General features: G+C 49.1%; 2 protein-coding genes across 2 annotated transcripts in view; both read left to right on the top strand.

The window, feature by feature from the left end:
• cep350 (centrosomal protein 350) overlaps positions 1 to 8648 on the top strand; it is a 99817-nt gene extending 91169 nt beyond the window's left edge. The window contains 8 exon segments of the mRNA XM_039767314.1: positions 756 to 892; positions 981 to 1060; positions 1155 to 3016; positions 4852 to 5177; positions 5179 to 5272; positions 5360 to 5506; positions 7604 to 7720; positions 7843 to 8648. Of these exon segments, the coding sequence (XP_039623248.1) occupies positions 756 to 892; positions 981 to 1060; positions 1155 to 3016; positions 4852 to 5177; positions 5179 to 5272; positions 5360 to 5506; positions 7604 to 7720; positions 7843 to 8007 (2928 nt within the window). The 3' untranslated portion in view covers positions 8008 to 8648.
• A 5495-nt stretch (positions 8649 to 14143) lies between these two features.
• The window catches only part of qsox1 (quiescin Q6 sulfhydryl oxidase 1), a 77716-nt gene continuing 69888 nt past the window's right edge, over positions 14144 to 21971 (top strand). The window contains exons 1-3 of the mRNA XM_039767315.1: positions 14144 to 14454; positions 19060 to 19160; positions 21881 to 21929. Coding sequence (XP_039623249.1) covers positions 14172 to 14454; positions 19060 to 19160; positions 21881 to 21929 — 433 coding nt within the window. The 5' untranslated portion in view covers positions 14144 to 14171. The remainder of the gene's footprint in view (positions 14455 to 19059; positions 19161 to 21880; positions 21930 to 21971) is intronic.

Below are 21971 nucleotides of genomic sequence, written 5' to 3' on the forward strand. Positions count from 1 at the left end.
AATTGAGAGGTTTGCCTTGTAGCTCAGCACACTTTTCACCACGACAGGCCGATGCAGAGCCCGCATCACTGTGGACGCCGCACCGATCCACCTGTCGATCTCCCACTCCATTACGTGAAAATATGCGAGTTATTACTACTGGTGGTGGTCTGTTCTGCCCAGTGGCCAGTCTCAGCAGCCCAGCCCAGTAGTTTAGCCTGCATGGCTGCTACAGCCTAGCACTTCAGTTGCACTTTGTCAAAGCTCATGGCGGTGGGGTTTAGTGTCTTGCCGAGGGTATCAAGGAGCTGACGCCACAGCTGCAACTATACTAGCAGATGACGTTTCCGGTACCGTAATGCTATGGGAAAACACGCTTTTGTCAGAAGGCGGAAGTAAGAAAAGTCAATAAGAAACGCCGCAGATGCAGAATGATTCACTCACAAACGATAGGAATCATTTTGTACAAGTTCAGTGCTAACTAGGATCTGTCATGCGGGGGGCCGCGTGTTTGACATGCCTGGTGACGATGGTGGTGTTTTGTGGCTGAAAAGCCTGCAGTGTGCACGGTCATCTCGATGTCTGAATTTTGTCATTTTAAACTGTGGAGGGGGATATCGAGGAAAAAAATGCGTCTTTGTCCCAAACACTTTTGGGGTCTCTGGCCGTCTACACTGTGATTTTTGCCAGTATGTGCAGGTGGGCGCCATGCATAGCAGAAAACACAAATACAAGTTGCCCCCAGAGTGCTTCATTGTTCTTCCTTTGCTTTGTAGTCTTACAATGACTTCATCCAGAAGACTCAGGAGGAGCTCAGCAAAGAAACTGACGTGTCGGCAGCGAGCAAGCCACAGATTAAGACCCCCTCGATGGGCCCAGAGACGACCAAGCTGAAGCCTCCCTCTGTCCACTGGTATTTAACATTTTTGTTAATCACTTGTCAAGGTCTTCACGTCCTGCTTGGAGCTGTCAAATGACTTGAGTGAAATCCTTCTTCTCAGGCCCGAGTCCGGCAATAACAGGAGTGTGCTGCCCGATTCAGAAGCCCCCCGCTCCTTAGCAGACGACATCGCAGAGCAGGGTGAGTTCACAAATTGTGTATCCCTGTGGATGGTTTGGTTTGGACTGGTTTTGTTCCTCACTTCCCTAATGGCCACCCGTGACTTTGTCCACAGGTGTCACCAGGAGCCGCAGTTCGGAGAGCCCACTGTCTGCTAACGAGCTGGAGCCTGCTACACCGGACCATGTGGACCTCCAGCCTCATGACGCCTCACACAGAGCCTTCTCCCCTGACTATAGAGAGAGGGCTGAAGATGAGCTCAGCCTCAACAGTAGCAGGTCGGTGATCTTGGAGGAGCTGAAATCCGAGGAGTTGGAAGATGTGGACTCTCACAACTTGCCCTCTCTAAAGCTGGAAGACCTGAGGACTTCTGGTGTCAAAAGCGTGACCCCACCTAGAGAGCCAGTTTCAGAAACCGATGTTCTGTCAGCTTTGGAAGCTGAACATGATGACTTAGAAAAGCACGAGTCTGAAGTGCAGGGCAGGGTCAAGACTGATGATGGCCCAGCATGTGAGAGACCCTTAGAGGACAGTCAACCTGAGCCAGAGGCTCCTTCTGACCGGCCAAGGACCGAAGAGCGAGAAGAGGACTTCCAGAGTGACGCCTCCACAAAGACCAGAGACACCAGAGACTCCGCATCAAAGGGTCCTGGAAAGTCGCCCTGTCTGGAGGAGTCCAATGAAAGTTACCGGGATGACTTTGAGTTGTCGTCTGCCTCTCAGAAGTCGTCCTTCAGTGAAAATCTCAAAAACAGCCGGACGCGCTCTTCTGCCAAGTCGGACCAGAGGACAGTGTCACTTGAGCAAGAAGACAGCACGGAGGAAATCGGTGAAGAGCTCAGCGACAAGTCCTATTCCACTCATACCAGCTTTCATTCGGAGAGGCTGCTGGAGCTGAAGTCGCCTACCGAGGACGATAAGAACAAGGAGAGGCACGATGGTGAGATTGAGCGACACTCCCCAGAGCCCTCGGCAGCCGAAAATCCTGACCTGCTTCCCGACTTCCATGTTGGCGACAGGGTCCTGGTCAGCAGCGTGCAGCCAGGCACTCTACGCTTTAAGGGGAAAACTGGCTTTGCCAATGGCTTCTGGGTAGGAGTGGAACTGGACAAATCAGAAGGAAGCAACAATGGGATGTACGATGGCGTCCGTTACTTTCAGTGTGCGGAGCGACATGGCATCTTTGCTCCACCACACAAGATATCTCGGCTTCCAGATCATTTTGAGGCCTATGTGGACACCACAGAAGATGAAGACTCATTGGACGAGCACTCCAAAGCCATAGATGAGCCGGATCAGGGGGTGTGGGACAGGAAAGAGGAGGAAAAGGAACCGAAGCCACTGCTGGATGAACTGCAGGCCCAGGACCTGAAACCATCTGCAGGTGACGCGTCGCCAGAAAGCAGCAGCATGCAGGAGGCGGGGAAGCCATTTGGCCTTGAAGCCGAGACCGTGGCAGACCCAACATGCCAGGCTGCCCAGAAACCCAAGCCCGAATTTGACACTCAAGGTGTCGCTGGCCTCCATGATGAGAACGGACCAGCAATTGCGGAGGTAGAGGACATGACACGGCAGGAGAAGCAGCCAACTCCGCTCCTGGACCTTCTGAACCGAGAGAAGGAGTGCTTAGAGGCTCAGAGAAAGCCTTCATCGTTTGAGTCGTTGCTGGAGCAGGAAACCATTCGACCAGCCGAGCAGCAGTCGGGGGACAAAGTGGGGGAGTTGGCGGACAAAATTATTAACAAGTTTGTGAGTGACGCGGTGTGGCAGATGCAGCAAATCAGGAAGGCCCAGGTGGAGAAAATCAGAGCGGCCAACGCAGAGGGAGACCACCTGCTGGACGAGTCTGCCCCCCGGCTACCACCACGCCAGCCGCTTTCTCGGGACATCCTCAAGGACGTTGTGCCCAGCCTTATAGGAAAGGAGGAGCTGGAGGAGAAAGATGGCAGCACTTCTCCTGATTTGTGCCTACGGCCGGTAAGTAGTATCACTCAAAAACGCGACCACTCGCCAGGCAAACGTGGAGGGGCAGAGAAATGAGGGGCTTCCCTGCCTGCAATTTAGGCAGGATGGGTTGGCAGGCAGCAGTAATGGCCACTCGTTAAGAAGATGAAGTTCTGGAGGAGATCTGCTGGGTGTCCAGAGTTGACTTGTGTTGGGGTTTGAACCCGTAACCTTTGTGCTGCAACTGAAAACGAACTTCCCAGGTGTCCAGTAGAAGGTGTGGCCCACTCCGAGTTCTTCTGTCACGCGGTGCCCAACTCGCCGGGTCACGTCATTACCCTGAAAGTGGATTTAAGGGTTTAGTGACACGAGACTCTCATTTTGTGTACATGCACTCGACTAACACAAACGCCATTTGTACTCGTATTCCGGTTAGAGAGACTGGGATATGCTGGTCTCTGAGAAGCAGGGGTCCACACACGTAGATCTCTTGGCTAGTAACCAACCCATGTGGTCCTGTAACCCCTTATAACCAGGGTTCAGTTAACTCCGTGCATGTCTGTTGTCGGTGAGCTCTTCCTAAAACGACTATCCCACCAGCCTTTGCTTCTCGGACACACCCAGCAGCCACCAGTAGAAAATGGTGGGAAGCATCCATGGAGTTTAATTTCCTGAGGCAAACTCTTTCTTCTCCAGGCTGACATAATTAGTCTCGCTATTTACGAATTTGCAAAGTTTACGTTGATGATCTGAATGTGCAGCACTGAGTTCAGCGACACAATGTTTTGGTGGAGGTTGAGAGGAGGGGGGTCCTACAGGCTGCATGTTTTCAGATTCATGACGGCCGTTGACGACATTTACATTTTTTTGGCATATTTTATGACCTCGGAGCATTTTGCCAAAGGAAGTCTCCAACAGTGGGTTACGCCTCTTGTCCCCCCTTTTGCGTGTGCAGCTAAGCTCTGTCCAGGCATTATAAAAACTACTGGAGGGCGCTGTGTGTGGCAAGCTGTAGGCCTCACTAATGTCATCTCTGCAGTTCTCGTCACTCCACTACAAAAATGTGTGCATGGGGAGCAACCAAGTGCATTCTGGGATGGAAAGACCTGTCTTGCTGTGACACATTAACACTAGAATTACCAGAGCCTACGAAAAACTCATAGATCTGGCCCACCTTAAACCCGTTCGCACCTCTCTGCCAGCGTCTTTTGTCCTGTAAATGTGCCGATAAAGACAAGCAGCAAGCAGCCTGGTATCCTATCCCTCCCACTGCTGCAGAACAGGCACAAAGTTCTCCAAGCTCGTGGCCTGATCGATTATCTGGGAGTGAACTGCTGTTTTAGAGTGGAAATAATAGATCGTTATTTGGAACACACGCATTTCATGTATGTTCTGTTTCGATAAGAATCTGGGTAAACACATCATTAAAACAAATGTTTTTCATATTTTAGTACAAAATGTTGGCATAAACTATATAATGTGTGAAGCCTGAAGTCCAAAGATCAAATAAACACTTTCACAAAAGGTTCAAGGCTGAGACAACAGCTTCTGTGGAGTAGTGGTATGACTTACTGACTTGTAATCGAGAGTCCCCAGTTCGATCCTGACTGCCTCCTGTATTTGCCGTTTTCAGTAGTGAGCGGCTCTTATCTCCTCGAGTCAGATGTAAGAAGTATTAAGGTGCCATGCACCTCTTTGCTTGTTCCATCACTGCTGCCAGAATTCAGCAAGGGTGGGTAGAGTGTTGGACTGCAGGTGTGTTTAGTGAGCAGCTGCCCTTGTGGTTGACACCGCACCCATAATTTCCTGGCATTGCCAATGCCATACTGAGTTTTTGTGTGTGTCTCTCTGTGTTTCTGTTCTCACAGGAAAGTCCCGTGTTTGGTACTAATGGGCAAGAGGAGCTGGCCAAGCGCCTGGCAGAGCTGGAGCTTGGTCGAGACCTGCTGGACGCGCTGGGCGATGACCAAGATTGGTTTGACGAGGACTTCGGCCTGAGCTCCCGGAAAGAGCAGCAGAAGCAGCAGCAAACGGGCACCGCTGTAAAGGAGCCTCAGAAGTCACTAGCAAGGCCGCGGCTGCCCCTTCTGAAGCCTCGGGATGAGCCGCTCGTGGTGGTCCCACACACCTCACCAGAGGTGGACAAGCTGGTCCGCTCTGCGGTCGACGAACTCTGGAAGTGTAAGCTTTCGGGACGGCGTTGAAGAGGCCTGTGCCCCGGCACACTACCTGGGCGGTGACGCCGTTAGTCACGACAGTGACAGCAGAAGTCGGCTCAGCTACAAGTTGGTAAGGATGTGGCAAATGCCAGTCAGTGTGTGGTGGTGCATGCTGGGATAGGCCCTGGACTGATGGTGCTCCAATATATCCCCTCAGGTTGTGTTTGATTTGTCTCGGGAAATTTTCCAAGAGATCTTCGCGGAATGCCTCGGGGTCAGCCGGCCCCTCTGGATGAAGTCTGCTCGCCAGCCCTCGTCGTACTACCGACGGGTGACCAATCCCAACAGCCCAGAAGAAGTCAAGGTAAGTCGCACGTCACAGCGGGGTCACACTGTCACATCCTGGAAAAAGTTAAGCCAATATTGACTCGGCCGCCCACAGGCGGAGGTGGACTGACGTGTTTAGATTTGTTTAGGTGGGCGCTGCTGAAAGTCAACAGTGACTGAGAAGAGAGGGCCTGGGTGCCTTGGTGTGTGAGGCAGCTGGCATGGTGCTGTCCACATGAGGTGTGGCAGAGGGCAAGCTGGATATTAAAGAAAGGCCAAGGGTGCCCCACGCTTGGTTGACTGGCCAGGGTCCAGCTGAGAGTCGCACTTATACAGACAGTAGGGGGAGCCACTTCAACCTCCGCCAGTGCGTGGCACCATCTGGATGGCCTGACAGCAGCTGTTCTTGTGCCCGTACACTCGCCACACGTTAGCTGTTAGGAGACGAAGACGTGAGAGAGAAGAGAGTGAGCCAATAGGGATGGGAGATCATTACACCTTCCGCTTCTCAGAGGATGCCTGAGGGTCTTCTGTGACCACAGACAGTCAGGACCTCCTCTGTGTGTCATCTGGAGGGCAGTGCCATGTCTACCACACTATGCCCACAGTAACTCGAATAACTGGCAAAGTAAGGCAACGCAACACAAAGATGGAGGGATGTAGGGCACGTCTGGTGAGCAGAGGCTCATAAACACACAACGGCATCAAAACAGGCAGACTTGGCACCATGCCATTCTGATATCTGGGCATCCATTTGAGGAAGGAGGACCACCTGAGAACTGGAAAGTTGCAGACATCTTTAAGAACGGAGAAGAAAAGAATCTCGGTAACTGCAGACCAGTGAGGCTTAATTAGGTGCCGTATGAAATTATTTAATCGACAATACGAAATAAATTGGAAGAGCACTGACATGAAAAGCTTGTGCTAAATAACAAGCGTGGCTTTATGAGCAAAAGATCACCACCACCCTGCCAAGCCAATCGGATTTTTTAAACTGCCAGCTGCAGGTGACAGAAGTGAGTGACATCCACAAGGCCTCTGACTCGGTGGTCCCACAGGGAGGAGCAGTGGCCATCAGAGGTGACCTCAAGGGGCAGAAGACAAAGAGTGCAGATAAGAGGGGGGTCATCGGTGGAGTTCCTCGGGTGGTCTGTCCTCGGACCTTCCTGAAGTTCTCTGATTTATATTGAGGCCGATTTCGGTGAAGTTAGTAAACTTGTGAAGTTGGCCGATGACACTACAGCTGGAGGAGATGACAGAGATCATGACGAGATTCAGAAGTGGGCGACCATCTGGAAAATTCAAGTAACGAGTGCCACGTACAGGCAGAAGGAATGTTAACTACACACAAGATGGGAGGCACAGGAAGTGACCTCTGAAACTGATTTAGGGGTTTGTGTTGACCCGATGTTATCAACATGTGAGGAACGAGCAGCGGCCAGTAAAAGGGCAAATAAAGTGTTGGGTCACATCATAAAAACGTGAATCGAGGGGTCTCTCTTCTCGGACCACATAAAGCACTCGTAAAACCACAGCTGGAGTCCTGTGTACAGAGGAGAGCAGCCAAGTGCATCATGGGACTTGAGGACACGTCCTACTGTGATGGACTCGGACCTGTTTATTCTTAAGTGGTGAACATGGCGGGGTGGGGTGGGAGGTGACCTCATCGAGGTCTTCAAACTCCACACAAGCCTTGATGGAGATCTTTACAGTGAATGTCATACACGAGGACACCTGCTGGAAATTAAGGGAAAGGCGTGTGGGACTGACTTCTTGACACAAACCACCAAGTCATGGGGTTGACGCAGAAGTATGTATAAACTTCAGGAAGTTCCTGGATAAGATGCTGGGACGGCGTGGCTGTTAGATTAACAACGAACGACATTATGGACCGAGTGGTGGTCTCCTTGTTTGTCAGCCCATCTGGCCACTTAGCCCTGCCCACTCTGTGAAGTCCTCGCAGGCTCAGTGTAATTCATAAAGTCCCACCCCAAGCCCCGCTGGCCCACTCGTCTCTTTACCCCTAGAGAGGAGGTCACAGTGCATACTACTTCTTTCAGACCATAAACGTGTGTGTTTGTGTCCAGCCTTGTGTGTCCCTTATGCCCCCTTCTTCGTCTTTGACCCTCCACAGGACTTCATCAGTGCTGAGGTGCAGAAGCTGATTGGGTTGAAGGAGGAGCAGAAGACCGACTGGCAGAAGATGCTGAAATTTGGACGGAAGAAGCGAGACCGCATCGACCAAATCCTTGTGAGTGACCGACACCCTTTTTTTTTTTTGACCTGATTTGCCCAAGAGTTGGTATATCCCCCCAGTTGGCACTGCCAGTGTGTAGGTTGAACGTCTCTTCTTTTTGCTTCTCGTCCCTTCAGGTTCAGGAGCTGCCCGAGGAGGAGTCTCAGTGGGTCAACTACGACGAGTACGAGCTCTTTGTGAAGATGCAGCTGACGGACACCGTCTTCGACGTCCTCCTCAAAGACACTGTGGATGTCCTGCAGAAGATCGAAAGCAAAAGGGCGGCACTCTGCCTGTCCTGATGGAAGCCCACCACACCCTAGTAGTGACACTTTAAACTTGAGCCTCGCCCTCGGCCACCGAAGCGTGTGGACTTGGTGATGCCGCTCAATCACAGACCCCTCCACCGCCCCCCCCCCAAAATGCCCGTGAGGGCCGCTTGCATTTTGCACAGAGCACAGCGTCCACGTTGAACTCGAGACTTGACTCTCGTGACAGGCCGCCCACTTGACTGACTGGGACTCGGGGCGCTGTTGCAGGTTTCCTTTCCAGCGGCTCCACGCCTGTCGCAGGTCCTTGTCAGTTCGATCTTCGTCTCAGGGACAGGAATTGTGCAAAAGACATTTATTGCACTTTTTTTTTTTTAAACCCAGCAGCGCGAGCATGCGCGACCCACTGCTGGGTTCAAGCTGCATGTTGGCCCAGTGCTGCCACCATGTGGACATTTGGGTTTTTTTTAATTTGCTGAATGGTAATAATGAGGTACCGAAATCGACGTCGGCTGCCCGGACGTTTGTACAACGTGTAAATACGAGGGGGAGAAAGAGCGGGCGACTTGGAGCCCTGCGTTGTAAATTCTTTCTTTTTTTGGGATCTGTACATATTATAATTATTTGCTTAATAAAATGGAACTTGTAAATAAATGACGATTTCTAAATGAAAACCACAGTCAGCGCTTTTATTGGCAGGAATTCTGGGAAAGGAGCGCGCCCTGCTGGAACTCCGGAGCTTGTTCGGCTTTACTCGCTGAACCCCAGTGGCCAAACCTGAGCCTCCTTCCTCTTAGATGAGCCCTAGCTGTGCAAAAAAAGTATCACTGCAGTCGTATGGTGTCACCTGTGTCACGCTACCAGCGTCACTTGGGAGATGCAGACTGGGCGCCATTCTCAACATGGCCACTTGATGGCGCTGTAGGTGACAAAGCCTTCTCAAATGATACTGAAAGGATTGATGTCTGTCTGTCTGTCACCTCACTGAAGTGACCTGCTGAGAAGGACCGGCACATGACGAGTGACATCAGAAGACATGGGCTGCACGTGGTCCCAGGATACACACACACACAGCCCTCTGACTCAGTGTCTCCCCCTAAAGGTCAATTAGAGAGCTGTGTCTGTGTGCTTTGGCTTATGTCCCCCTAGAGGTGAAAATGTGCTTTTGACATTTAGTTCAACTGGATGAGCTGCTGCTTGCTGATTTGGAAGCCACAGGATGGATAGATGGATGTGAAATGCATTATAAAGCAGGTAAATTACTATATAACAACAACATTTATTTCTATAGCACATTTTCATACAAAAAGTAGCTCAAAGTGCTTTACATAATGAAGAATAGAAAAATAAGACACAGTAAGAAAAACAAAATAAGTCAACATTAATTAACATAGAATAAGAGTAAGGTCCGATGGCCAGGGAAATAAAATAAGAAATGTAAAGTGCTGCATAGACAGACAAGGAAGGCGTTTATATGAAGGGGATGTATGTGAAAAGCCCTAAGTAGTAGATGGATTTGAAAAGGCACTATATAACCAAAAATTCATTATATAACAAAGATGTAAAGGTGACAATATTAAAGATGTGAAAGGCAATGCATAGCGTGACCAATCACTAAAATAGAAAGACAGACATGAAAGGCACTATAACTGTAAATTCACCATATAATAGAAAGGGATGAGTGGAGCTATATAAAGGATGTAAAAGGCAATACACACAGGAATATCCCTACAATAGTAAGATGTGAAAGGCACTATATAACAAGAAAAATCACTATATGAGAAACATGGAAATGACAAAATATGCAAATGAAAGATACCATATAAAAATCACTATATTTTAGAGAAAATAACTAAGCTTTTAAAAGGCACTATATGATAATAGAGTAGAGCAGTAAGTAACAAGAAAACTACTAACATGTGAAAGACTTAATAATAAATGAATATGAAAGGTACTTGAATAAAAGATGTATGTAATAGATAGCTGTGAAAGGCGCTATATAACAAACAGGAATGGCACTTTTTCCCTTGCGGGTCTGAGGGGGTCCCGTTGATTGTAGTGTGTGTTTGTTTGCTTGCTGAGCTTCTCTAAAAAGCTGCTCAAACAAAGTGCTGCCAGTCCGTCTGTGCAGTGGATAGCTGAGATGGGCAAAAATGGTGTTTAACAGATCAGAAAATCACTACGTGAATATAAGGAGATACTAAAGGCACTATATACGTACGATGGATTGTACTTTTATTTGTCCACAAGGGAAATTAAGACTTTAGGGAAGTGCAAGAAAAATAAAGATTATAACGACGACACACAGCAGGCTAATCTTAGGAGAGCTGCTGCCATCTCATTGCAGGCCTGTAGGTGGCAGTGTGAGGGGTCCGACTACTCGGATGTGCCCAATGGTTTGCTTGTGCTGGTGGCTGATGCCATCTATGTAGTGCCTTTCTGTCGTGACTACCATTCTGTGGCACTTGGAGTACAGACCCTTTGCTATCATTTGATTTTATTTTTTAAGCAGTTGAAATAAATGGAGGGTTACACAAACCCCTTGGGGTCTCGCCAAGTGTGACCTGGCAGCCTTGTTGTGTAGATTGCCATATCCTGTGCCTCACTGTCTAGGTAATTAATGGTTGCTAAGCCGGGCTGCCCCCCTATTGGTGACTGAGCAGGCACACACGAGACCACCAGGGACAGGTGCCACCTGCAGAGGGTTACAAATCCTGATTGGTGGAGAGCTGACCTTGGTGCCCCAGAACATCAAGGTGAGCCGCAGCCGAAAAAAGTCCACAATCATCAAAGCCCAAACCCAAGTTGAGACGTTGGATGAAACATCGCCAGGCCGCTGTGGTGCCTTCACCATCGAGGCAGATGAGAGCCCATGACTGGCTGTAAGAGACCACTGAAGTGAAGTGAAGACTCCCTGGTGAGGCTGCCATCCAGAGAAGTGGACAGTTGGATGCACAACATCAAAGTACCAAAAGTGGACCACTGATGGGCTGTCAAAATGGCAGCAGCGTTGGAAGCACCAGCTGTAAAAGTGAAGAAGACTGGAGAAAAAAAAGAGTGGCTGTGGAGCGCAGTTAGAACTCCCCTTGGAAAGGCGCTATATAAATGAGGGGCATGGGTTCAGTACCAGCTTGCCTTTGTAAACACTTGTAGGATGGAGTAGCCACTGGGGTTTGCATATTAAATGGAGGAAGTCTATGGCAATAATGCCCATCCTCTCTCCCAAGGTGGTCTGCTCCCATCACCTTGTGGTACCTGCTGGGCTTAAGTCAAAGAGAAGCCATCAAAATGGAATTCCTTCCAGCTTGGCTTCACCACCTGAGATGCCAGCTTGTGTATTCTGATGACTCCTCATTGTATTGGGGGCTCCCTGTGGTGCTTTTATCACCCTCTAGTGGTGAGCAGCTGCCCACTCTGATTGTGCTCTTCCGGTGAAAGATGGTATGTTGTACCAGGGGGTCTCCGTTGCTAAAGCATTGAGGGGAGCAGACGCGTGAGCTGTTGAGTAATGGAGCTGATGCATGCTTCTGGGGGTCAGCCTCCAATTATCTCATTTTAGAAAGCGTAAGAAACTTAAGCTTGGTTGGCATTCAATGCTAACTGGTGATGTATCATTGCCCACCACCTCCCAATAAACTTTAACTGGGGGATCCTTAAGCTGATGGAGAGGCGCTGGCTGAACTGCTCTAAGAAGCCTTGTTTGAATTGAGATGTGACTCGGAAAGGTGCTATGTAACACATCATACCAATTGTGCCCATGTGGTGCCAATGCCAGTCCACCCCCACTGCTAAGCTAGCTGTTCTCCTCCTTGCACTGAACTAGCAGATTTACGGCAGCCATCCCATAATAACCTTGCTGTTCTAAGCCCAGAGCTGACTCTTCTTGGCCCCTTGCTGCTATGACTCAATATAGCGCCCTTCCTCCACTTCCCCTTTTTAGCCCACCACGCCTGTAGGCGCTGCTGCTGCTTAATTGAAGCCACCCTGTCCTGAGAGCTGCGGTGGGCTCGTCTGGGCACTAATGAGAAAGCTGGACGGGGTTTGTTGATTTTTGTGTTAAACCACAAACCTTCAGTTTGCCATTTTGCAAAGTCCATCTGTACAGCACAAGCTGATCGGAACCCAAGGTATCCCCACCCAACCATAATGTTCAGTTGGGGGTCCTTAATGGCCCACTCCACTGCTCCTGCGGTGCAGTCTGGACTGCTCTACGAAATGTCATTTGAAGTTGGTGTTGTAGCCTGAGACTTTGAAAGGCGCTATATATCGTAATGCCAACTGTCCCAGTTTGATGTCAGAGCTAGCCAACAGCTGTCTTGCACCGACTGTTCTGGTCCATCCTCCCCACTGTGCTGATCGGAGGGTCCCACCATCTCCATTTTCTAATGACTAAAAATGTTTAGGGTTGTAGGGCCCAGGATTTCTCACCCCGCCCCCTAAGATAGTTATTTTGTTTTGATATTCAAGACCCTCCTCGAAGATGGCCTTTCATTAAGACCCCCACCTCCTCCCTACCCAGCCGTTGTGTCTGACCCACCGCTCCAGCGACCTCCGCCTGTCAGTTACTTGTGCTGACAAAGTCCAAGCAAACAGCCGCCTTAAACAAACAGCGCAATACCCCCAACGGACTGGCCACGTGTTTACAGACCCCTGACCCCGACTGCCACAACAAACAAACAGACGCTCATGACGTCAAGTTGGGCGAAATGACAAGGCGCTATATTCGTTTGGTGGAGCAGACCTATGAAGACACGTGTGTCACACAAGCCTTCTCGTTCGGCTGCAATGGCGCGCTAAATTTAGAATTTAGGAAACCCCCATTACGCCCCCCCAAGCCTTTAATAATAATAATAATAATAATTCATTACATTTATATATCGCTTTTCGCAGTACTCAAAGTGCTATCCACACAGGGAGGAACCGGAAAACGAGCCCACAATCTTCCACAGTCTCCTTACTGCAAAGCAGCAGCACTACCACGGCGCCACCTGCACTTTATTTCTTGGAGGAAGCACTGTTAAGGCGCTATACACAGTCCTGTCCACATGAAGACCCTTACACACAAAGTGGCCATGAGGGATGCGAGTGGACCTTTAAGGCGCCATATAAATTAAGAGCTGAAGCCCCCTAAGTAGGTCTGCCATTATGAAGGACTAACAAGCTGAACATCCCTCCATGTCAGGCTCCATGAAAGGCACTACAGCCAAACTGGCATCTGTTCCACTGTAGGTCATTTAATGTATGCGGTTCACTAGCAAGGCGCTATATAATAATGAACTGAATATCTCCCCCCTGCCCACCTGCAGAGGTCCGGCTGTATGAAGAGCGCTATACACCTCTGAGAGTCTCACACACACACACACACACACATGACCATCCGCAAAGGCGCTGTACATTAACGAGTAGACCCCCCCCCCTCAAACCCCCAAAGGTCGCTATACTCGGACTCGATGTCTCCTCTTCCGCTTTACGCATCAACACCATAAAGGCGCTATAAAGCAGTGGAGTTCATAGCCAACATCAAGTTGTCTAAAGATACAAAGTTAGCGCTCTTTCGGGGTGCGGGTCCACTGTAAAGGCGCTATAAACTAGTTGAGTCCATAACCCCCGTCCCGTTGCCTGCAATCCGTTATAGAGGCTATAGTAATACATTTTATTAATATAGCGCCTTTCCCTTACTCAAAGCGCTTAGCCCGGATGTCGTCCCTTTCACTTTACGCAAACAAAACAATAAAGGCGCTATAAACTAGTTGAGTCCATAAGCCCGGCAAACTGCCCGAACGGCGCTATACACGGACTTGTCATCCCTTCGGTTATAATCAAGTCACAAAATCACGATATAGGCGCCATAAAATGGTGGAGTCAGTAACGCCCTGTAGGGCGCTATATGTGTTATCAGCGCTCAAGGCCATTTTCAGTGTGCGGGTTGTCCGCAGGGCGCTATACGACGCTCAAGACTACTCTATTTAAGCGGGTCCACTGATAAGGCGCTATACAGCGACGAGCCGAATCTCCCTTTCTGCATTAGGCTTTCCGAGAGGCGCTGTACACACTTTTAGCGAGGCGTGTTAAAGGCGCTATACTGAGACTGGCATGGACGCTGCCCCTTCTCCCTCCCCCTCCGGGGCCGGACTCGCTCATGTTTGCCGAGCACCTTGCGGCCGGGCGGCTCCTCCTTCGAGCTCAGAGGCTGGAAGATGGCGCGTCGCGTCGGTGGCTGTGCCACGTCCCTCTGCCGCGGAGCGACCCCGCTGCTCGTACCTCCGTTGCTGCTGCTGCTGCTGCTCCTCGCCTACGCCGGACCCAGCGCCGCTGGTCTCTACGGCCCCACGGACCAGATCGTCATCCTGCAGGCGGACAACGTGCGCGCTCTGATCCTCAACGCCTCGAGCGCCTGGCTCGTCGAGTTCTACGCTTCCTGGTGCGGCCACTGCCAGCGCTTCGCCCCGTTATGGAAGGAGCTGGCCATGGACATCAGAGGTGCGTGAGGCCGCCACCGTTGGCCGACTTGTACGGGACTCTCGGGCCGCCTTCCACTTGTTGAGCCGCTCTGCTTCGGCTTCACGTTGCGGGCTGAGCAGCGCGCACTCGTCTCAACACTTCTGGAGGTCTTGACCAGGTGGTCCGCAGTCTCGCAGCGCACACAACTTTGTGTGGTGCCGCCGGTCACTCGTGTTGTGGTCGGAGGAGGGTGGGATTTGCTGTCCCCCCATGGAGTCGAGTCCAGTTCGTGAGGTGCACACCAGTTGTGACTTTTGTCGTCTGTTATAATCCAGTTGTTCTCCTTTCTTCCCACCTTATTAGCCAGTTTTGTCCTCGTTGTGTTTGTGTGGAGCTGTTTGCATGTTTTGTGTGGCGTCACCTTGCAGAGCTGTGCACAGCTTGTGTGTTTTGCTTTTCTTCCCCAGATATGAGATGCAAGTCAGTTATGTGCCCCCCAACTCTGCAGACCACTTGTGTGTTTTGTGTCACATTACAGGTCACCCTTTTTTGTGGAGTTTCACACTGGTGCTATTTTTGTCCGCCTGTTGTAACCTGTTTTGTGTGCTTTGTGTCAGTTGTGCTTTCGGACCACGTGGTGGGCTTTGCTTTTTGCACACACGTAAGTGAGTTGTGTTTTGTTCCTTTTTTTACCTCTGCAGACCACTTGTGTGTTTTGTGTCGTTTTCCCTCATATGCCCAGCAGTCAGTTTTGATTTCTTTCTATGCTGCAGACCACTGTGATCGTCCTGGAGCTCCAAGTGTTTTGTGTTCTCCTTTCCCTTCTGACCTGCGTGCCCCTTGTGATGGTTTTTGTACGGCGTGGCTGGCCAGTTGTGTGTGTTATGTTTTACTTTCCATACAAACCTGAAGCCACCATTTGTCCAGCTGCTCCAGTCCTGTAGACCCTCTTGGCAGGACGCAGCTCTGGCCAGTTTGTTCTTTTTAAAGGCAGCTGAGGGTTTTGTTTCCACTCTGAGCTGCAGCCCACATGTCCGTGTTTTCTTCTTCTTTTTTTTTTGGTTGCTTTGCCCATTCAGGTTTTGCTCATTTGTGATTTTCTGTGGCTTTTTCTTTTGTGGGCTCCAGGCCACTTCTGCCCTTCTTCTTGTATTTCCTCCATGGACCTGTCGGCCAGTCATGTGGTTTCCTTGAAGAGGCCACTGGTGTGTTTTCTTCATGTTTTGTATTTCCACTCCTCCTTGGACTGGTGGGCCACTTCTCTGATTCTTGGGGTGTGGAGCTGCAGGTCAGTTTTTTGGAAGGCTTGACCCTGGTGCTCAGTTTTTCATTAGTTGTTTGTTTCCAATGGACTTGTAGGCCAGTTTTTGCCTCATGGGGTTGTAACCGCTTTCTAATTTTGTGTGACTTCACCCTGAAGGCCTCTTGCTTGTTGGTTTGTCTTCCTGTAGGCCCCTTGGACACGTAGGCTGGTGGTGTGGAGGTGCAGTTCACTTGTGTTTCAGTTGCTGAGCTGCAGGTCAGCTGCTTATTCGGTGTGACGTCACCCGGCAGGCCAAGTGCCCATCATGGCTGTGGTGGTCTGGTGGAGCGGCAGGTCACTTGTGTGTTTCAGCTCTGACTCCTATTCCATAGCTGTGTTGCTGTTTCTTTTGGTTGAGCAGACAGTCACGTTTACTGTCCGTCTGTCCCAGTTGTGTTTCTTGGTGGCCTACTGTGTGATGTTCTTGTGGCGCTGCAGGTCACTTGTGTGTTTTTTGTGTAACTTCACCTTGTAGTTCAGTTATGTTGGAGTTCTGTTCTCTTTTTCTTCTTCATGCAGTTGCAGGTCACCTCTGTCTTTTCTTTTGTGGTTTCTTGTAAGGTCACCTGTGTGTGTGATTTTATTTATTTTTAGGTCAGTTGTGGGTCCTGCGGCTGGAGCTGCAAGTCCCTTGTTGGTTTTCTGTCGCTTTAGCTCCGGCCGTTACTGCAGGCCCCTCGTGTCTTCTGTCTTTGGATGTCCCCACAGACCCCTAGGCCACTGCAGACATTTTCTTTTGGACCTGCTGGTCAGTTGTGTGTTTCTTTTCATATTTCAGGTCCTTCACGGAGCTGCAGGCCACTTGCACTTTGTTGTTGTTTTGTCGTCCATGGAGCCGTCTGTTGTACTTTTACCCCGTGAAGCTGCAGCCCACTTGTGTGTTTCTTGTTGTTGTTTCTCCTTGGACTCGCCGGCCACTTGTTTGATTTTGTGTAACTTCACCCCATTGGACACTCGAGTGCGGCCGGGCTGGCTTTGTGCGTCTTCATCTCATTAAGCTACAAGGCTGTTGTGTGTCTTTGTATTTCAGCTCTGCCTCAGTGTCCATGTAGGTGGTGGTGTTCAGTTTATGAAGCTGCCGGTCACTCGTGCGTCTTTTGTATTTCCGTTCCTCCATTGTCCTCGTGTGTGTCTCATTGATGTGAAGCGGCAGGCCAGTAGCTTGCAGTTTTGGGGTCCGCTGTGTGCTTTGAATTTCAGTTTCCTCGTGTGGCTTTTTCCCCCCGTGGTCCTCGTCTAGACGTCCCCGTTTTGTTTTTTTGGCACAGCAGGCCACTCGTTCATTTTCTGATGAGGTTTCTCCATTGAACTGTTGGCCAGTGCTGCGGAGCTTCGCATTCGTTGTTTGTTTTTTTGTATTTCAGTTTTTGGAGCCGCAGGCCGTTTGTGTATTTTGGATTGTAGTTTTCCGTTGATGTCGTTTTGCTGATTTCATGGAGCTGCAGGCTGCTGTTGTCTTTTGTGTTTCTGCTGTGGTTTTCTCATTTTCGTCGTGCAGCGTCACGCCAGGCAGGCCGCTCGTCCCTTTTTCTATTTTAGTTTCCCAGGTCACTTCTTGTCCAGCTCTGCTCAGTGCAGGCTCCACGCAGACCCCCTCGGATCACTGTGCCCTGTCACTGGTCTGTCAGGTGGCTCCATGCGTCTCTCCACTGTTCTTCCTGCCCGTGGCACACATTCCTCTCCTTCGTGAGGCATTTCACATGAGGCTGGGGTGGGGGGCACGTCCGGCCACATTGGAGTCTCTGTCATCACACCAGTATGGTGGTCAGCTGCTGGCCCTCCTCGCAGACTCCCAGATCTGTAAACTGTAAGGTGAGGTGATGCCAGGCTAGGCATGGGTGGTAAGGGTGGCACAGCCTCTGACATTTCTATCCCTCAGGTGTTGGCCAAAAGCTTCACTTAAAGCACAAGGCCCCTTCAGGCACGGACTCCGCACGGCTGGTGACACTGGGTTCACACCCATCTGACATTTCATGATTTGCATCAGCAGGTCCCTCATTTGTGAGTGCCAGTATTATGGGATGGCGGCTGTGTGATAGAGAGGATTCCTCCTGCCGTGTGTCCACAACTTCGTACAACAACAGTCTGACTTACACCACACAATACCAGTCAGCGGGGTGACAGCACAGGGTCAAGTCACCGCAGATGTAAGTGAGCTGCTGCCCTGGCATGGCTGACCCCAGAGACACACTTGAGTGCACTCATGGTATGCACTGCATTCCCAGCCAGACCGAGGGGTAAGCAGTGGGCCCCACGTGACAATAATGAGCCTGTAAAGCTGCAAGTGCAGGGCAAGCTGAAGGGTGCCCCCCACAGACAGGATGTTCACGTGAGAGGCACAGGGCTCGGGCAATTGGAGTGAAGGTGCCAGCCCCTGTCATTATATTTAGATGCACCGCCATAGTCTCATCTCTGGTCTTGCAGATCTGTGTGCCAGCCTGTCCTCTCAGGCACAGGTTTGATTAAGTAGGTGACCCTGTACCTGAGGGTAATTTTGGCAAGGGGGGGCAGCATATGATGGAGGTCAGGCTGTTCCCTCCTGATCACTGGCATGGCTGCACACACCCCAAGTCCCCCATCCGATCCACAAACTACTGACATTCTTGCTTGGCGTTCCCTGCTGACTATGGAGGTGCATGTGTGGTGGTCTCTTTGAAGGTCTGGTTCAGAGGCAGAAGGACACCGAAAGGCACTTCATCATCACAGGTAAGAGAAGTGCAAATCATCACTAGAGGGCCTGGATGAGTGTGTGTGATTGTGTGTGTGTGTGTGTGTGTTTGCAAACCAAACCTTTTGGAAGATTAAACATCATAATGAGGCTGTAGGGTCAGTTCTAATGTAGCGCCTCTCAAGGCAAAATGACAAAGCCGCCAGTTTCATGCAACCGTTTTCAGGCGTGACGTTTGTCCTTACATGGGGGCGTGAAGGTTGAATACAAATTGTGCTTGGACTTTTGTTTGAATTTTAAAATGCCTGGCCGCAGAGGGGCATTCCTGTAGCCCTCTTTGTTACAAAACACCTGTATAGCGCCTTTCAGGCTGAATTCACCGGGCACTTATTGTATCTGTCATTTTTTACAGTACTCGTATAATGACTTTCAATATGAGGCTCACAGTACACAAGGTGCCATTGCCTAGAGTGGCTCAGGTGGTACACCTGCCTCAGTGACTTTACTGTGTTTTCTTCTCCTTTCCTGACATGACAAATGCCCTCTGCTTTCTAGACACTAGTGAGACCACCCTGAAGGAATGGGCAGACAGACCTCTAGTCAGGACCACCCTTCACCTAGCTGTCCGCAAGATGTCCTCATCTCAACTGACCCTCTGTGTTTCTTCTTTCAGAATGGAAACCTGCAATCAATCTGGCAGCCATCGACTGTGCCGATATCACCAACCGCTACACTTGTGCCAATTTCGAGGTGGATGGATACCCAACTCTGAAGGTACCAGCCTGCACTTCAAGTTAGACTTTCATTTTTACAAGTTATTGGCACCCCCTGCAGGGCAGGTACATCTGACACATGCAGTGGTTCATGAATTGGAATGTGGTCCTATGTCATTGAAAAAGGTTCAAAATACCGGGGGGTGCAGAGCAGAGGTGGGTAGAGTAGCCAAAAATTGTACTCAAGTAAGAGTAGCGTTACTTCAAAATAATAATAATCAAGTAGAAGTAAAAAATAGTCATCCAAAAAATTACTCAAGTAATTGAGTATTAAAAAAGTATTTGGTGAAAAGACTACTCAAGTACTGAGTAACTGTTTGAACATAAATGGTTTATTTTTTAGAAATGTAATAAGACAGACAAAAATATAAAATCATGTGCAAATTCTGCTATTTCCAAAAAACAAAATAAAAAATGAGTAAAAATAAAAAACATCTTTACAAAATAAAGATGCACAAATAACACAAAGTTCCAAATCTCAGTTTTTCACAACAAAGCTTTTGAAGCCGATACCTACAGTCGGTAACGTGTCTGTGTGAACAGTACAAACTACTTACAGTGACGAGATCTCCTGTACACTGACTGTATGATACTGCATATGCACTCGTCCTCCAAACAGCACAGCTGATAGAAAATAACATTAGGACAAGGCAGCTTGTGCACGTCCAACAAGTCTCACTTTACCTTGACTGTCTGTGTCTGTGTGTGTTTGGTTCAAACCTGCCTGTTCTTCACTCAGTGAAGTGATGGTTAAGCTTCAGCGGGAGTTGGCTCTCATTTTTCATGTATTCTTTCTTTCCCTGTCTGCTGTCTGTGAGGAGCTTATGCTGCTATGCTGCCATAGTTTGTGTGTGGTCATGTGACTGCATGGCTACGCCTGATTGGTGAAACGGAGTCTTGTGGTTATTGTTGCCACGTCTGATTGGTGAAACAGTCATGCAGTAGATCCACTGGCAGCTTCTCTCTGGCAAAAATATGGCGCATCTAATGGAAAAAAAGTAACGATTCGAGTGTTACCCAATGTAGAGGAATTCACAAATGTACTCCAGTAAAAGTAAAAAGTATGGTGTAGTAAAACTACTCTTAGAAGTACGTTTTTTTTTAAAAAGTTACTCATGTAAATGTAATGGAGTAAATGTAACTCGTTGCTACATACGTCTGGTGCAGAGGTGTGTGACCCCTTAAATAAATCCATGAGCAGCTTGAAACTGAAAATTATCAGGGGACCCTGGGGGGAGAAAATAAAAAACACCCAACAACTTTGTGTTATAAATCACTCAATGTCCATTACTGACTTTAAGAGAAAAACAATTAAGAAGAGCACAGAAAAGCTAATCGGAGGTGGACAGAGAGGGGGCCTCTCATGCTGGGATGGTTGAGTGGCAACTACATGGGTGGGGCTAGATGCTGGAGTGGTTGCCCAGGGCAGGGTTTGATGCTTGAATGGCAGAATGTTGGACATGGATCCTTAATATTCCTGATAGAATTAACTTAATTTGCCCCCTGGGGGAAATCAGTTTTATTGACCCTCTTCAAATAAATAAATAAATAGATAGTAAGTAAATAAAGAAATAAACACAATTTGGTCTGAACACACATCAGATCCTCCTCCCTTTCTCCAAAGCCACACTGGTTGCTAGATAACTGGCAACTCCAAACTGGCCCAGTGTGCGGGTGAGTGGGCCCTTACCCTGCCCAGGGTTATTTCCTACCTTGCACCCAGTGCTGCCAGTCCCAAGTGCCCTGTAAAGGTTTAAGTGGGTTGAAGATGTAATACTATAAGGTTTGATGTCATTTGCAGCACTGCTTTGTAAAATGGTTGGCACTGGGCATTCAAACACTGCATCACCCAGACCATGTCATGGTATTCACGGCTTTGGATCCTCTTTTTTTAGACAGTCTTACTTTGTTCTTGGAATTATTCACACCATTATTTATCATTGTTCGGACGTTGCTGTTTTGTGTTCTGTTTATTTGATGGTTGTCACCATTTTGTGGCTGGAGTTGCTGATCGTCAAGTGAAAGATACAGAATGACAATGAAAGAGAAATGCCTGTGGCCGGGGTAGGGGGCGGTGGGCCTGCCTGCAACTTTTGGGGCGTTAATCTTGATTGTGACTGAAAGTTCTTGACCTGATACATGCTGGAAATTCAAAAGATTTCAGGTTGTGGCAACCTTGACCAATGACTGTGGGTTTATTATGGCAAAGTGATGGGCAATTGAAGGAAGTGATATGGATTCAGGGTAACATCTGGTGACTGTTAAGCTAATAAGAAGCTGATGATGTGGTGAACAACGCCATAATAGAAGAAGAATAGGAGCAGCACCATCAAGTGTAGGACAGAAACTGCAGGAACGACAAATATGGAGAAAGGAATGTGATCGCAGGGCCGCGTGATTCACTAGTATTAATAGAAATTACTTAAAAAACGTTAAAAAAAAAAAAAAATCAACAACAGCAATAAACGGGAACATGCACAGAAGCCAAGGGGAAAATCCTGGCTATAATATAACAGGGAATCTATCAAGGACTAAATGACACCAAGATGTGCCATATTTCCCTTTTGCACTCTCCTTGCCCATTTCATGTCTTTTTGCCCTTGTTGTGGTGATTGCTATGTAATTCCCCTCATGGTTAGAATTCTGGGGGGAGAATGATGGGCTTTTACTGAGCGCCTGCTGTGTTCTGACACCCCACATGGTTTCTTTTCTCTCTTACAGTTCTTCCCGGCTTATTCACCGCCTGACTCTGTGGGAGAACCAGTCAAAGGTAAGTGCTGGAATTCATGCTCCCCCTGCTGGCCCTTAGAAG

This window comes from Polypterus senegalus, chromosome 10 (genome assembly GCF_016835505.1).
Source record: "Polypterus senegalus isolate Bchr_013 chromosome 10, ASM1683550v1, whole genome shotgun sequence".
NCBI classification, from domain to species: Eukaryota; Metazoa; Chordata; class Cladistia; order Polypteriformes; family Polypteridae; genus Polypterus; species Polypterus senegalus.